General features: G+C 49.7%; 2 protein-coding genes across 3 annotated transcripts in view; one reads left to right on the top strand and one right to left on the bottom strand.

Moving 5' to 3' along the window:
* Positions 1-4,844, bottom strand: part of GPSM1 (G protein signaling modulator 1) — a 70,146-nt gene extending 65,302 nt beyond the window's left edge. The window contains exons 1-2 of one of the 2 annotated variants that reach the window (XM_062641461.1): positions 4,567-4,844; positions 1,057-1,119 (exon numbers count right to left, since the gene is read on the bottom strand). In XM_062641461.1, the coding sequence (XP_062497445.1) occupies positions 1,057-1,119; positions 4,567-4,625 (122 nt within the window). In that variant the 5' untranslated portion in view covers positions 4,626-4,844. The remainder of the gene's footprint in view (positions 1-1,056; positions 1,120-4,566) is intronic. The other variant, XM_062641462.1, reaches the window with a different exon arrangement.
* Positions 4,845-12,313: 7,469 nt separating this feature from the next.
* CCDC187 (coiled-coil domain containing 187) overlaps positions 12,314-17,320 on the top strand; it is a 44,151-nt gene continuing 39,144 nt past the window's right edge. Inside the window, exons 1-2 of the mRNA XM_062641477.1 lie at positions 12,314-12,424; positions 14,431-16,869. The gene's annotated coding sequence lies outside the window, so the exon portion shown is untranslated. The remainder of the gene's footprint in view (positions 12,425-14,430; positions 16,870-17,320) is intronic.

A 17,320-nucleotide genomic window follows, 5' to 3' on the forward strand; every position in this document is an offset into this window, starting at 1 on the left:
TGGCACAGGTGCCTTACACAATGTGAAGTATTCTGGGATAAAGGGACAGCTCTCACCCCTGGAGCAGGAGGCACAAGCAGCAGGCCTGGCATAACCTGAGTCACTGAAGAGCAAGTCAGCAGGAAAGCACCATGTACCACCTCAGCTTGGTTTACACATGTCCCTACACATCAAATTAACACCCTGCAGACACCAATCGTTTGGATTGCAGCAGCACCTAGAGGTCAGAAGTAAGATGAAGATCAGGCTGTGGTAGGCACCGCACAGGTACAAGGCACACCCTCTACCTGTCTAACGTCAAAGACCAAAGAGAGAAGGGGAAAAGAGCTTCTCTCCGTGCATCCCACAAGGCAAAACAAAGAAGAGTCATAAGGGATGCCCAAGGTCATAGAATAGTTAGGGTTTGAAAGGGCCTTAAGATCATCAAGTTCCAACCAGCCTGCCATGGGCAGGGACACTCATGTTAAACCATCTCACCCAAGGCTTCGTCCAATCTGGTGTTTCCTGGGGAAACCTGCACAGCACCAGGGGCTGGTTCCCAGTCCAAGGCCTGACCAGCAAGGGTCCCTCTCCCTGCTGTGTAGAGACGATACTCTGCCTGGCTCCATGCTGGGATGACCACATTACTTACAAATGCTGAAACTATGAACAAGTTGCTCTAAATGCCCCAAACCAGCTGTCAGCACACCCAGCCCTGCGTGCTCAGCTCTCCTGTAATTTTTGCTCAGGCCACCTATGATGCAGCATAGCTATTTTAGAGATGTTTGTCCTCTCTGCCTAATGGAGACTGACTGCACAGGCCTCCAAAGGAGAAGATGGAATCTTTCAGAAAGCTCTCAATCAGCATTCTCAAATGTAATAATCAAGGGATCTTGAGTTTGAGCTATGAAGTGAAGAGAGATTTAAAAAGGGCCATTCCCAGCTTCCTGGTGGTACAGAACACTGCGTTTTCACTGTGATGCCAACTACCCTCCACTGCACATCTGCCCATCCAGGACCAAGAACCTTCGGTCACAGCACCAATGACAATGTCATTTTCAGCAGGAAAATCCTTACCTGGAGACAAGAAGAGCACAGCTGTGACTATTTGGAACATCAGAACAGGGAGACAGGGAAAATCTGCCAGGAAGTCAAAGACACAAGCAGTAGGTAAACTAGCCTGCAAGATCAAAATCACATACACATTATCTTCTCTACGTAAGTCCTGCTTGCACAACCGATAGCACTGCACCAACTCCAGGTATTTCTATAAGGTAAAAACCAACAAGTAGTTACTTCCCATCCACCCATCAGGAGCCACCCCAAGCATCAGCATCCCAGCACGTCCTGAGAGCTCCACCACAGCTCTGGCTGCCAGGCACAGGGCTGCTCCCTCAGAGCATGCACAGCACAACCAGACCAACCTTGCAGCAGCCTCTGCCACCCTCCTGCAAGCCAGCAGCTCCCCAGCCCTTGGGATCAGAGGATTTGTAGCCAGACACAAAGCTCTTTGGCACCACACTGCTGCTTAAATCCAGCCTGGGTTAGCACCAGAAGGCTCCTTCACTTGAATATTCAGTGAAATCCCTTATGAACACCAAAAAACAGCACTGCTGGGGTGTCGATTTTCTCCCGAGGCTGACACAATTAAACACCACCTCTTTGAAAGGACAAATGCATCTTGAAAGCAAGTAATATGTAACTTTTCCTTTTGAATGGAAAAGGCAACATTGCTTTTAGCATTATAACAAGTCCAGACTTAAGGTTTTGAAAGTTTACTTTGCAAGCACTAGCAGCAGGAAAACGATGAGAATATGACATGGTCTTGTGATCCCTTGGGTACGCACAAAACGAACAGGAACCAACCCAGAGGGAGGTCCACTCCAGTGATGGGCTTGCCTTCTGATTTACTTTGAAAACACTGGTTTCTTTTGCCTTAACCACTGTGCTGAGCTATGCCCCTCCTTGCTGCCTTCCACGTCAGAAGGCCAACAACTTTTCCACCTCAGCTTTCCCTCCTCTGGAGATCCTGGTGCTCAGAGCACTAATTGCCCACAGCACATTCAGGTCAGGCACCGCTGTAGTGTCATTAATGAGCGAGATGGAGACTGTTGAGGATACAATCAAGAGAAGTTGTTAAACATCACAAACCCCAGCAGCTCTGCTGAAAACACAGAGCACTGGAGAGAACAGGGCAGAGGAGGGACAATACGTGCTTTAATGTGAGCTTTCGTGCCAGATTTACTGATTTATACATTCCTGGTCTAATTGCAGCAACAGATAATGTTCTTTCTGTTGGGGGATCAATAACATCTGTGATGTCAGTGCAGTGCAGCAATGGGTTCCCAAGACACCCGTGCCTCACTCTCACACTTGGAACTCTCCAAAGTGGCCTCTTTGGAGAGTAGAGCAGAATCCAGGGGAGCTCTCTGGACACTTGCCCATCCCTATCATGAGCTTGACACACTCTCAGGAACCATGATCCAAGGGAGTCATCTCATGGACTTGGTGCTTCCTATATATTAAAGGTCATCCAGCCATCCCAAGAAAACAAGCGAGAGTACCTGTGGCAGCGAGAAGCAGGCACTGCTGCAAGCAGGTATTTCACAGCTCCCACAGCCCAGCCCCAACAGAAGTCCTCAGAGGTTACACACAGCTGAATTAGACACATATTAGTACCAGATCAACACCCCCCCCCATGGAAGGCAAAGCATTAACCTGAGCTCATGCAAAACTTGCTCAGCTCAAGTTCATGGAGCACAAGCACAGAGTTTGATGTTTCCAGCAAGCCCCACCATGTTAAACACCAGGAGCTGAGCACGGCAGCCACACCACTTGCACACTGATGGGAGCCACAACTGCTCCCTGCTTCCCAAGCCCTGTTCTCCCAGTAAGTCTCCCTCAAGACAACAGCAACAAAACAAACAGCATTAGAAAGGTGAGAGAGGCCACACAGAGCTGCACAGGACCTCTCTTGTAAAATGTTGTGTTATTGTTGTAGCAGAGATGCTCCCAACTTTGGTCTCCAAGTCTGACCTAGGCAGCAACCGGATACTGCTGCGAGCACAACAGGACACACATCTTTGCTTGGGATGGGTGGAATTTAGGGAAATACCAAGGGATGTAGGAAAATGAACAAACACTTTCAGGTTTGTGGCACATTTCTTCCATCCCATCTCTCTTCTTAGAAGAAACATCTCCCACAGCCCCCCCAGATCAGGGGTCTGGCACCCGCTGCCTGCACTGGCACCTTCTGCAGTTCATACACACAAGTTACTGCTCCCAGGCCAAGAAACACCCCACACTGAGAAAGGCTTGGATTCCAGTCAGTATGGCTTTACCACCCAGACAGTACACCTGGTTCTGCCTATCACCCCAGATACACCTACTGGGTGGAGTTTAGAGTCACATATTTCAAGCTAGAAGTTTCCACACTGCGATGAAGGTGAAGTTAAGAAACTCAAAGCTCCAACTCCAGTTAAAACAGTGCAATAAAGGCAGAGTACCACTGACGTGTACTTTCAAGGCCTGAGAGTAAGTCCAAAGAGCACACAGGGAATTTTATCACCACAGGCCCTGTCAGAGCCCCCCAGAATAAGGCACAGGAGAGATGCTTCCCATTTCTCTTCCCACTAAAGAGGAGTTATAACTGTCCCAGTCACAACAGCGGTACACAACACACCCCCCAGATTTCCTTCGCAAAACCAACCAAAGACTATTCCCTAACAAGTTCTCAAGAAAAACAAGAAAGAAGGGAAAAGATGCAACTGGTTAAAAGCCGGGTCCTCATCCCCCAGGGCAGGCACAGCAGCAGCTTTAACTCTCTCTTTTCATTTCCCCACGAGTTGCTATACAACAAACCCAACCCCACCTGCTGTCCCACTAAACTATACAATCCACTAGCTGCTGTGCTCATTACAAAGAGAACTGATGAGCAGCTACTATATTGCATAGACTTCTAGTACTTTTTTGTTTTGCCCTCTAGCCCCGATGCTGCACTACCTCCACTTCTGGCTGCTAGAGGAGAAATAAAGCACAATGAGGATGAACAATGATATGAACAACGCTCCAAGCGATGCCGTAAGGCCTCAAATTGACTCCACTTTAGACTTTATCTAAATGAAAGGAGCAGGCAAGACACAGCGTTTTCGTGAACGCCAGACAGCCTGAAGCTATTTTTTCCCAGCCTTATGTGATTTTTCTGTAGCGCCCAATTTTAAAGCTGAGACTTAAAGTCTCCGCAGTGCGATCAGGAGCCTCCCATGCAAATGCCCAGCACAGAGCGGGCTCCAGCATCAGCCTCTTTAACAGAAGGCGCTGCTCGCCCCAGGCTAGCGCCAAGGAAAGCCACAGCTCCCCCCCCTCATCACCCACCATCCTACACCCGAAGGAAGCGCTGCCCCACGGCGGGACCACACCGTCGTTCCCTCCGCCCTCCCTCACCCCGCTCCTGCGGGTCCCCAGCCCTGCAACAGCTTCTCCCTCCGCAAGGGAGAAAAACCCCGGGGCCCCCGCCCTGCTCCCTCCCGGCGAGGAGCCCCGGGGCTCCGCGGGGCCCGGCCGGGCTCCCCCCGCAGCCCCACTCACCTCGAGTAGAGCCGGCGGGCGGCGGAGCCCGGGCTGTCCCCGCCGGGCGGGCTCGCCATGGGCACGAGCCCCGCCGAGCCGCCCGCCGCAGCGGAGGCAGGCGCGGCTGCAGCCCGGCACCGGGCAGCGGAGTATGGCAGCGGCGGGAAGTGATGCACCGAGCAAAGAAACTCGCGGGCAGGCCCCTCCTCCGGCTGATGTCAGCCCCGCGGCGGGCAGCGGCCCTTCCTCCTCCTCCTCCTCCGCCCGGCGGAACGGGGCAAGCGGGGCCGAGCACCCCGCTGCGCCGCCGCCACCCACGGGGAGCACCGGCAGCGGGGTGGCTGCAGGGCACGGTTGTCCCCGCGTTCAACATCCCACCGCAGTGCCCCAGCCCTCAGAGCAGCCGCAGCAGGGACGAACGGAGCCACAGCAAGGTGCAGACACCACACCTGCACGTTATTGCAAGAGAAGAGTGGCACAACACTGCTAACACACCCCATGTGCAACCACTTAACTCCATGACAAGAAGCCTCTGATTTGGCTCAGCCTGAGCTCTTTTATCCTCAGGAGTAAGTGCCCACACCTGAGACAACCAGAATGAGTAGCAGAACTCAGCCCAGCTGTGTCAGCCTTACCTGAGTCAGAAGGGATGTGTCACAAGCAGGCTGAGACCCAGGTCTGACTGCTGTCTTTAGTAGCAAAGAATCCACTGGAAAAGGGATGCTTCCGTCCAGCAGCCTGCTCCTGTGTTAACTGTGTCCTGCTTAATCCCAGGGCCCTTGCTGTTTATCGTTAACCAGATATCTAGAGATGGATGTGGGTCATCTTTATGTGCTGCACCCAGCTCCCTCTGGTTTCCAAGGCCTGAGATGCTTCTGGAAAAGTCGTGAGCTGGCCACTCAGCAGAAGTCTGTCATAAATTAGTATCACTTCTACAACATCACCAAATTAAACATCATCATTGTCACAGCCACCCAAAGCAGCACAGGAATGAACTGTGGCTTTCAGGGGGTTCTAGCAGCTCACTCTGCAGACACAGGAACCCTGTGGCTGGAGGGAAGCCAGAGCCATGTCCTACTTACTGGGCTGTTTCACCCTGCACAAAAGCCCCTCTCAAGTGCAAGCAGAGATTCTGCTCAGGAAAAACATCACCAGTAACACCCCACTAACAGACCACAAAAGCCTCTTTCCCAAGAGCTAATTGATTGAGCATTTAAATTCAAAACTAACACCCATAAACCTGTATTTGTGTCTTGGCTTAGGAACTATCTCAGTCCTGTAGATAAACCACAGCAGGGAAAGTTGAAACTATCCTGCCAAGAGCTGCCTCCTTGCCCAGGGTGGTGCCATGGTGTCCAGGGTATGTGCTGTACCACCCCACAAGGAACCCCTCTGCACCCCCAAGCAACCACCTGGAGAAGCCCCACTGGAGGGACAGGGGGGACCCTGGGCCTGGCCACTGCACCTCACACCAGCCACTCTTCACGCAGGGTTGTGGTTTCACTCAGCAAACAGCCTGGTACAAGCAGCTTGTAACAAGCCCATGGAAACAAAGAATGGTTCAGCCCTGAGATCTTTACTATTTCCAGGGGGTGTTTGTCCGTGCCTCCCCCCTCCCCAGCCCCTCTTCCAGACAAGAATACCAATGTAAAAGATGAAAACCTGCTGCTGTTGCTACAGCCCTTCCTCAACAGCAGGCAACAGAGGATGCTTCGCTACAGCAGGCCCCAGCGCTGGGCCAGCATTAAATGGATGTGGGCAGAGAGAGTAATTGCCCTTTGGAGAAACAATGCAGGAAAGGGGAGTAAGAGAAAGGAGGGTGGAGGCCAGATTCCAGTTTGGGCTCTGGCCAGATGTACAGTGTTGCACAGAGCTCTGGGCAAACACGTCACCCGCACGTTAATGACACTGGAATCACTGGGTCGAATTCCACAGCCTGCGTTATGCAGGAGGTCACACCAAGATGAGCGTAATGGTCCCCTTTGGCCTTCAAATCCATTAATTTGCAGTGGCTGATTTATCATCTGACAAACTCAGCTTCTTCTTCTTCTTGTAGAAGTGGCAAATAGGTCACAATAGATTTGAATTCATTAGAAGAAATAATTCAGTTGCTCTGCTGTGGGTTGGATCTGGTTAACCCTATGTACTCATGCCAAGAAGCTCCCTGCAAGCACTTGGGCCTAAACCGCAACTCAGACCCATTGCTCATCTGCAAAGAAACAGGCAAATTACAAGAGTACAGAGAGAAAGAAACCCCTGGACTTCAAAATGCCACTAATTCATCTGGTGAGATGTGTCCACTTTGTGTCATGTGTTGGGAAGGACGCAGAGCAGTTAGAAGGACTCCAGATGAATGTGACAAGTGTGACCTGTGAAAAAGAGGTAAAAGGAATTGACTTGTTCAGTGCAGATAAGATCAAGAGGAAGTGGAGTAGTAATTTTTAAACACAAAAGGGCTGCTGCAAAAAGGAGGAATGGATCATGGAAAAGAGGGTAGGATACAAACAATAAATACATTCTGAGGCAATGCAGGGGTCATTTCAGTAAGTCAGATGTTACAAACCTCTGCACCTCAGCAGCCTTCTGCTTCTAACATCTTAGAGCACATCATATTGTCCCTGCTAGTTACTGAACATCTCTAAACCTCCACTTACAAACTCAGGCAGAATCACAACACTAAGCCACAGGATTGAAGGATCCTTCAAACGTTGTAAGCTGGTTTTAGTATTTCTCTTAAAAATTGATTCCCAAAGCTATCACAACACAACATGAAAGAGCTCTAACTGTTGTCACATTTCCCACCACTTGGAAGAGACACCCTTGAAAGCAGCAAGGCACAGAAAGCTGAAGGGAAGATGCCAAGGCAGTAATATAGAACTGTGATACAGTCATCAACCAGCACGTGTTGCCAATCATTTAGGGACTGCCAGGACACAGGAACATCCCTGCACTGCCTCCATGTCCTCCCTATCCAGACACACCGAAGAGAGAGGCGCTCCCTCCAGAACACAATCTGCCTGAATCAGCAGGGAAGCTTCCCTGCAGCTCCTGCCATGGGCTGCTGGTGGCCTCTGCTGGGGTTGATGTGCAAAGGGAGCGCTGCGACTCAGCCTCCCGCAGCTGCCGGACCCCGCTGCGGTCATTGCGGCCCCGGGGCTGCTCCCGCTGGCAGTGGCTGCAGTGAAACACCAGCCCCTGCACTGCCTTTTCCTCAAACAGCAGGTTCTGGAGCACTTTGCCGTTGTCCAGTGGACTGCAAAAAGGGATCTTCTATACTGCTGTCAAGGTGGCCTGCAAGGGAAAGCAGGACGGGACAAGGAAAGAGAGTTCTGTGGACGTAGAACTGAGTAGTTTTTTCTGATCTGTTTTGGTGTGAAGGAAGGTACAAGTGATCCTTGTCCAGGGCAGGTGCAGCCCATTCCTGCCTCTTCCCCCCACCACAGTCATTTAACTCCTAATGCTCTTTCAGCAAGTGTGGCAGAAAAAGGATTTGTGGATAGAGTCTGTGAAATATTAGGATGAATAGACATGTTACAGATCCAGCCAAGAGAAGGGAGCAGTGAGAGCACTGATGGTGTAATGTGGCAGAAGGTGTTGGTAGGCAGTAAAGCTGGATGCAGCCCGCTTCCCAGAACCTGGGCACTAACACCCTTTGCTTATTTTCTCCTGCCTAGGGCAAAGCCCCCATGCTCACCCCTCTCTTTTCCTTGTACAGCATGAAAACACACTTGAATGCCTTCAGCAGCTTTCACAGGTACATTCCTTTATGTGTGGGTGCACACAGCAGCTGAGGATTTGGCCTTTCCAGCTTTGTGCATATTTATATATCCTGTGTCTCTGATGTCCTGAATTTCCTTTTCATTAATGCTCCTCAGCCTCGGAAGAGGCAAACAAAGAGGCAGAACTCATCCGCTTCCTTTAGATTTCAAGCTTGACTGAAAACGCTTCATTAAATAAATAATAAGGGACTTAAAATTCTCTTGTCCTCCACCCCATAGTTTGTTTGATGAGATGACACCATAGGTGCTGGCATTGGCCTGCTTGGTGGATAGGGATTTTTTAAGGCAGGGCCAGAGGGGACTGTCCTGACTTTGTGCTAATGTCACGTATGCTTTGTGTCTGAACAGCCAGCACCTCCTTTTCAGCAAAATCTCACTTCTCACCTCAGAGCACAATGACTGCTTGCACAGTGCCTGAGAAGCCTTTGAACTCAGCATGTTTCAAGCACAGACACCGGTGCATGTTGTAACAGCATCCTCATGCCAACCTCTTCCTCTGCCCTGGCATTGCTCTCTGAATGCTGCCTGCTAAGGGGAGCCTGGCCCAGCTTGCCCTGGCACTGGCCCCAGTGTGGGAGCTCAGGGCTCAGCAGACACCCTCATCTTCCCCCTGGACTCCAAGCTGGTTGCTCTGTGTCTCAGTTTGGCTTTCCCGTAGCCATGAATTCCCTGAGACCCCAATGGGCCTAAAGGGAGAAGAGGAGCTGGCTGCACTCTCCAGGATGGATGATGTCTGATAACCAGCCAGGGGGACAAGAACAGCCTTGCTGTTATTAATTGCCTCTCACATGTGCCCCCGGCACCTCAGTGATGTCTACAGCAAGCTGGACATGCTCGAGCAGCGCATGGAATTCTGCTTCCTTGTGAGCTCTTGGTAAACTCCCATCCCTTCTCACTGCTTGGGGGCATATGCTCCCACTGCTCCTGCAGGAGAATGAAGCCTGCACAGTGCCTGCTTCAGGAGATCCCTTAAGACTTCAACCAAAGCCCTGTGAGGGTGAAGGGACCCAGAAATATGCTGGCTTTTTGTGGGCTTGGAAGACTTGCATGGCAGTAACAGAGAGCTTTTCTTGGAGGCACTTTGCCAAAGCTTTACTGCTCAGGCAAACACTCCAGAGCTCCTGGTCAGGATCAGCTCCTATTTACAATGGTGGCAGTGGGTTTGTTTAACAGCTTCAATTTCCAACAGTCAACAGACAAAAACTCAATTTCTCCTGCTGGAAGTGTGGGAAAACCTCCTGTTAGCATTAACTGGAATAAGAAGCAATCTTTTGTTATACTTGAAAGCCCGGGGGAAAAACACACATTTTCCCCTTTGAAGGGGCGTTAGTTCCTTTTTAAGTCACAACTGTTGGCAATGCCATTAATGCCAAGCAAACGTGTTTGGGTTTGTTTTGAAACAGTTTGCCAATATTGACACTGTAATTGCGTTGTTTAGTCAGGCTTCTGTGAGTGTTTTTAAACACCCATAACTGACAGGGTTGATTCTGTTTAACTCAGAGCATGAGGAGGAGCAGGAGCAGGAGGAGCTGGAGAAGTGATTGTCCCCAGCCCCACCGCAGGGTGCCAGCGGCTGCTGCGGCAGCAGCGGGTGCAGAGCCTCTCACGGTCCCCACGCATCTCCCTGTGACAGGAAGCACGTTCTGGTTAGAACCGAAGCTGTGCTCTAACCACATAAACCCGGGGCTCAACCCATTGATTCCTTCATCAGCAATGAAAGCACATCACCATCCACAGCTCTGCTCAGTGGCTATGGTAGATACACATTTTGTTTCCTACATTTCTTCCACTTGAAGATCAGACTGTTCTTGTTATTCTAATGAGCACAATATTATAGCAACTTTAAGCAGCATTTTCTAAAAGTTATTCTCTTTTTAGGACTGATAACAGGCACACAGCACACTCTCTGCACTATTAATGCTGACTTTTGAGCAAGTAACAGAGCACAAGGAAAGTTTCAAAGGCCTGAAAAGAGACTAATAGTGAAATGAAACAGCTTAGGAAAGTAACTGGGACGACCCAAGTAACTTTAGCCTCTTTGTTCAGTACTGATGCCATACTAATATGGGACACAGCCAAATGGGCCATGGAATGTCAATCCATTGCTCCAGAAAATTGCTCATCAAACAAGCACTCTTTCGAGGAGATTATGAATTCAGTTAATAAAGGTAATTCTGCTGACATAATAGATTCAGACTCCTACAAAGCAGTTGACTTAATCCTGCATGACATCCTGTTAAAAACAGCACTCAACAAAATCAATGTGGCCTATATTAAATGGATGGAAAATTTGGTAACATCATCTAAAAGTAATTATCTGATGGAGGAATTCCTAGTGTGTCCAAAAGGATTTACTCTTGCTGCATATTATCCAATGCTTTTATCAATGATCCGGAGAGTAAGTATAAGGACATTACTGGTGAAGTTTGTGTTAATGAAATCTAGAAGACTGTAACCTGTAAAACCACTCTTCTTGTTTTACTATTGATCACATTTAGCTATGGATACTTGGTATTCTTCCTGGCTTGGCAAACCCCAGCATCAGGCTGGGCATGGCAGTGGTGTTTCTAGTGCAGCACGTACCAGTATCGATCAGGCTGTGATTGACAACCTGCACCGCCTGGGGACAAAATGAATATTCACGTTTGTTCTGTTGTCTATTGGGATCAGATATTTGTGTCCTTGGCTGACGCAGCCTGAAGGCTGCCCTGGCCTCTTGGAAAAGAGCAGAGTCCTGATTCTGAGTGAGGTTTGTGAGAGGCAAAGCACAGTGTTAGCCTACAATGCCATCCCCTCAGTTTTCCTTGGAAAAGCAGAGGGAGTGAAGGTGGTGGTGCTCCTCCTCTGAGCAGTGTCTACCTCCCTGCTGCTGCTTTTGGCTTTCACTCGAGAGCTGCTGGATGGTGTTGTCATAGAAACATAAAAGGGGGATCTGGGAACCCTCCAGTTGGGGCTATGCACAAGACAGCACATTCCACCCCTATGTATCTCAGTCTCTACAAACTCAATGCCTTTCTGCCAGACAGCACAATTAACCAAGCCCACTGTGGTGGCAGTCCTTGCTCACAGTGGCCCAGCCTTTAAATAACCAGCATTTCCAGGTGTCTAGGATCTGTTCTTTCCCTCAGGTAGAGCAGCACAGCCACCAGCTTTGCTGCAAGCAAGCTGAAATCCTCAGGGGCTTCTCTACTTACATAAACTGGGATAGCTGTTTACTGGCACAGGGCCACACCACTTCACATCTGCGAAGGATTTAGCCCACAGACATACGCTGTGCTCATTCTCCACTGAGATGGCTATGCAGCCAGTGTCTGTTTTGCTTTGCACTCAGCTCCATATAGATTAATTTCAACAGTAATAAAGCAATATCTTTGCTGGCTGACACTGGGTTTTTACACTGTTATCCACAGAGACAGGGAAAAACCAACCTAGTCAAACAAGTTCCAGTCACAGTCGTAAATGATCTTGGGTTAACTGAGTGTGCCTTTGAGCGTCCCAGGGGATAGCAGCAATGGAACTCTGGCAAATCTGAGGGCAACCTGATTTGACAGAGCATAACAAGGCAGGACACAGTCTGTTGTGTTAGGTTACCCTGCTGCTTCTCCCTTTTGAATTGCCTGTTAGTGGTAAACCAAATGTAATCAAGGGGAAATCAGGTGAATTTAGCAGCAGAGGGTCAATGTCCCTAGGGACCGCTTTTAGGCAGTGGGATATATAAGGCTTTTCTGCTCTCATAACCTCTTACAATTGCCTGTACTGGTGTAGATCAGCTCTGCTACAAGACAGATGTGCATCTAGATGAGTTGTGTGCCACATCTGCACACCCATCATTGCACTGGTCTGCCCAAGAACTTCCACCCAGGTGATTAGATAAGCTCCTCATGATGCCATCTGCAGATGATGCAGGTTTGAGATTAACGGGCTGCAAATTGCTGAGTAGATAAAAAGAACTGAAAGGAAGCAGGAGGGCTTTTAAAAGCCACTGAAGGTCCAAAGGAAGCACTACAGCAAGGAAAAGAAGCAAACAAGGAGTGGAACGCTGGCAGCATCTGCTGTGTGGGTAGGTCTTGATGGCAAAGGAAGAAGCAGCAGCAGAGGTAGGAGGGGGACCCAGTTCCTAGATTTTGATTGACTCTTTGGATTTTGAACATATAACTCTTTGTGAAGGAGGAGGCTGAGAACTTGCCACTCTTGAAAGCTGTTTGATGCTTTGTTGAAAGGTGGAAGCCGAACAAAGTAACAGTTGAGGGAAAAGCTGCAGAGCATGGTAGAACAAGCTTAAAGAGAGTACAGAGCTTTGAGTCTTTGCTGCCACGGACTCTATTCTCCAGTTCAAAAGGTATTTTCCTTCTTATAATAAGTGTCACAAGTGTAGCCAGGCGTGTACTGACCTGCATATTTCCATCCAGTCACACTAAGCCCAGGACACGTGGTAAGTCAGGGAATTTTGAGCTTTGTTACTAGATATGACAACAAGGTGACTCAGGCAGTTGTGTAGGAGCTGATGACCACCCTGGCCCCATGGAGTTAACGAAATGATTGAAAATAGTCACTTTTTCCTCTGTTCTGGAAGAAAATGAAAATTCACTCAACAAAATGTGCATCTGGTTCAAACCATTCTTTGATGTCAGTGTTTTGGGCAGAAAGTTGTCATTGGTCCTGCCATTGAGCGACCATTTTGCAGAGAGTTGTGTGAGAGATCAGCAGCAGGAGAAGAAAGCCTGTGAAAGCTCTATGGTGCTGAGACACTGGCCTGTCCTTCCTTAGACGTTGGATGGAAGCCCTTCCCTGTGAGGGTGCTGAGGCGCTGGCACAGGGTGCCCAGAGAAGCTGTGGCTGCCCCATCCCTGGCAGTGCTCAAGGCCAGGTTGGACACGGGGGCTTGCAGCAACCTGCTCCCCATCTTTTTCATTTCACAGCACACACAGGCCATGCAGAGGGAAATGTGCCGGTTTACCTGCAAACCGTTGTTTTCAGTGGCCTCTTCCCAGCCCGCTGCTATAAATCCTCTCATGGTGCTGGAGAGCCCGTTTACTACGGCAGGTTTCCATGGCAACCTTGCAGGCAGGGTGCAGGCAGCCCCCCTCCTTCAGATTCACCTCTTGATAGGAAAGCCCCCAGTGGGCCATGCATAGCTGTTCCTATCCTAATGCACTTTCTCCCAGTAAGTGGATGTGTTTTAGCACATAAAGAGAACACTTGCCCTTTTCCAGACTTCATTTGGCATGCAACATGACAGTCAGATATTCTGGAGGTCTAGTTCTTTCCTGACACACATTTCTGTTGTTATTTTAGGACATCAATAGGAAAATGTAAGCTTAATATTTCCTTGTGGTTCTGGCTGTAATCACTGCAAAGGATGTGCATCTCCTACTGCAGCAAATCCCTCCATAGGCTTGGGGCAGCCTCCCACCTGCATTTGAGCTGTTCTCTGAGCAGCCCTCAGCACAGCTCAGTGACTGAGGGGATGACACAGAGCATGAGAGATGCATCTGCTTGTTCTAAACAATATGGGAAGAGCAGCAGCTGCTGGGATTAAAAATCAATACAAGAAATAAGATCAGTGGTAGCAGCAAAAACTGCAGCCAGAGTCTGACTCCTCCCTCTGCATCTCTGTTTTATGTTAATGTTATCTTACAACATTACCTGGGGATGAAGAAATTCATGTCTTATCTCAGGAGCTGTGGCAAGGCACAAGTGGGGGTAACACGTTTAGGTCAGCCTTATTATGCTGCTGATTTGAGAGATAAGAACCCTTAATTACTTCAATGTGCTGTGGTCAACCTGACGCTCCTTGCAGGTTCAAATCAAAACCCCATTTATTAAATGTCTTTGTCTCTTGTTCTGTCACAGATCGCAGGGGTGCAGGATTGGGCGCTGGGCTCTCTGACTTCAGAGCAGTTCACTGTTTTTATCAGCTGCCTCTTCCCACCATATGCTTACTACAAAATTCCTGTCACATCCTGCTTGCAGTTGAAGTCTAGATTTGTGCTTTGATTGTTTGCTAACCGAGAATTGCTGTGAGAAGGGGTTTACAATGTGAATTGCTTAGTCAGACATGTAAAAATCCCCAACAAACAAGCACCATTTCCCTTCCTTTTAGCTGGATGAATCTCCCAAAAGCGAGGGAACTCGCAGCACCCTCACAAAGCAAAGCACCACAGCAAACCAGCGAGAGAAAGGAAGGAGTGTGTCTGCCAGAGCTGCGAGTTATTGCCTACGAGATCCTTGGGGTATATGTGGTGGGTGTGAAAGCCCAGCTGTGTCGTACACAGCTGCTTCCCAACACAGCCTGAGGAGGAATTTCTGGGCTTGGTTCATGTGCAGATGCACTTCCTGAATCCTGCCAGGCCCTGTGGGTTACTGGTTTAAGTAAATAACCCCACCAGTGACAGCGCACAACAGCGGATGCTGAAGCCTCTGGGAGGTGAGTCTGCAGCCTGGACGATGTCAAACCAAACTCCAAACGGCCTTGCACAGGGTTGAGTAGTCACCAAACCCATTTGCCTTTGCTTTGCCATCCATGCTGGAGCTCGCCGAATGCCACAGTGAGACAGGGCTGTGCACTTCTGGTCCCGCTTCATCCTTGTGCACATGAAGACAGCAGAAACTGCTGGCTGGGAAAAAGCAGAGACTCCTATCTGGACCATATGCATCCTGTGGGGCAATCCCATCGGATCGGTTAGCAGCATCACTCTTGGCAGATTCTTGGCTGCAAGAAATTTTGTAATATCCTTTCCAGAAAAAGCATAAAATGGGTTTGTAAAGCCCCCGCTGGGTATGCGATAGCCTGTAGTCTGGTTTGCTAAAAGGAGTAGGAGTAGTTTTGAGTACCTCTGTAGGAAAATCAGAGTGTGAGGGCTGATGCATCATAAGTGCCATATGAGTGAAAACACAGGGCTAATTCTGTCTCAGTTCCCCGTGACAGGAGCTGTGGAGTCAGCAGGCCAGAACCATACATGACTGGCTCATTCTGCTCATACACATCTGAAACTCCCATCTGAATGGATTTGCTCCTGTCTGCCTTGGCTTCACACACTGCAGAAGTGGGATTTGGTCCAGTGATAGGTTCCTCTTCATCTCTGGGCAGATTTGTGGGCTGACACTCCAAGATGTGCAGCCTAACATGCTGGCAATCTGTCACGCTCCTGGCTCCTGTCAGCTCCAACAGCTTGCTGGGAAAACACACTGCCAAGAGATGCCAGTGTGATCTGAGGGACTGGGGAAGCTCTGCCTGTCGGCACGTGCATCCCTGCCCTACTTGGCTCCTCTGTCAATTCATCCAGCCCTGGGCTTTCCTGGTGACTGTCACAGCTTCCTGTCTTCCCAGATCTTCACTGGAAGTTGCCTTCCCACTGCTGAGCTCTCACATTACTGCTCTCTCCTCTCTCTGGTGGACCAGTTCACTTGGCACCATGGCTGTCTGTGAAGCCCGAGGCTGTATTTAGGTCTCATCACTTGCACACCCTGAATAGCTGTGGCTCCCCTCTTGGACAAGCTCTGCATTCGTGGTACTGAAACCTCTAATCAGGCTGAAATGTTGGCTTGGAACAGCTTGAAACAGGAACTTTGTGACTCCAGTCTGGAGCTCAGGAATTCCTTGTTTGGTTGGGCTTGAAAAGCTGAACTGCTGGGGATATCTGACCTTTATTAGATTAGTCTGAGTCTGCTGCTTCAAGAGAGCTTCTCTAGAGACCACAGCGATCCATGTACATGAGAGGATGTGGTGTCAGTGTCTTGCCTCACTAGCAGTACTTTCCAGTTATAATGAGCACTTACAATCCTGACATTGCTGCATAAAGCAAATCTGCAGGATTATAAAGCACGAACAAACGATTGAGGACATAAACCAGAAAAAAGAGCCCAATTCAACATAAACCAAAATGCTGCTGAAACATCAGCCTCTGCTCTGCAATGCCATGGGACCTGGAGGATAGAGGGCCTCTTCCTGGGGTACTTGCTGCAATCCAACCCACAGCAGTATGAAGAACGAGAACGAAGAGGAGAGTGAATCACTGCTCTAGCAGGAGTTTTGCTGCTGCCCCCCATTCCAGGCTCCGACCGAAGTGGCAATGGCCGCTGGTTCGTCCTGGCAGGACCTGCTGGCCGGAGCCTCCCTGGGTTTCCGCTCCTGTTCGCGAGCTGAGCTTGCCCTCTGCTGTTTCCCGAGTGAACTGTTCCCTCCGGTTAAAACTGGGAGACAGGAACAGCGAGACCTGAAGAACCGGGGGGGTTACCCCCAGCTTTCAAATACTGAAACGTCAAAATCGTGACACTTCAAAACCTGACCCCCCCGGAGGGGGAAAAGCCTCATCCGAGACTTCAGCGCATGCTTACTTCATGTTCTCAAGCTTTTCTTTTTCATCACAAAGACCAGAACCCCTTTTCATTTCCCCCTAAATAAAAGCCCCGTGCTCTCTGGAGACCAGGCATCCAGGTGTGACTGAGTGCTGCTGAGAGCAGGACCAAAGGCAGGATGCGCCCACACTGGGAGGTGTGGGAGGTGCCTCGGAACAAGAGGTGCTCTGCAGTGAGGACTCAGGTAGGTCTGGTTTCTCTCCTGCTCTGCACCGTACCCTCTCTCCATCCCCGAACCTCAGAGCTGCTTCCACCTGGGCCCCAGGCTGATTGCGCTGCTCCTCTGCTGCCCTCTCCTCTCCTTTGCAGCCAGCCAGCCCTATGGGCAGTCATGTCCAGGATGCCAGACGCCCTGGAGAGGACTCAAGGGCTTGTCGAGAGCTGCTGGCACCTTGCCGCATGTTTGCAAGCTGAGTTGGGTGCTCAGGCTCCTTTTGTTGCTGTTTGTTTTCTCCTCTGCTCATAACAGCCTCTCCCTGACCTGTTGTTGCTCTCCTCCTGCGCAGAAGGGCTCAAACAAAGGTGTGGTGATGGTTGATGTTCTCCTGGGCTTGTGGGACTCCTCTGGACATCATCCTGCTCCTCCCAGCACTTATGGGCAGGGACTTGTCTTATATGAACTTTTGTGTTCCCAG

This window comes from Pezoporus occidentalis, unplaced genomic scaffold, assembly GCF_034315485.1.
Source record: "Pezoporus occidentalis ecotype Australia unplaced genomic scaffold, CSIRO_AGI_Poc_V1 ctg68, whole genome shotgun sequence".
Taxonomy (NCBI): Eukaryota; Metazoa; Chordata; class Aves; order Psittaciformes; family Psittacidae; genus Pezoporus; species Pezoporus occidentalis.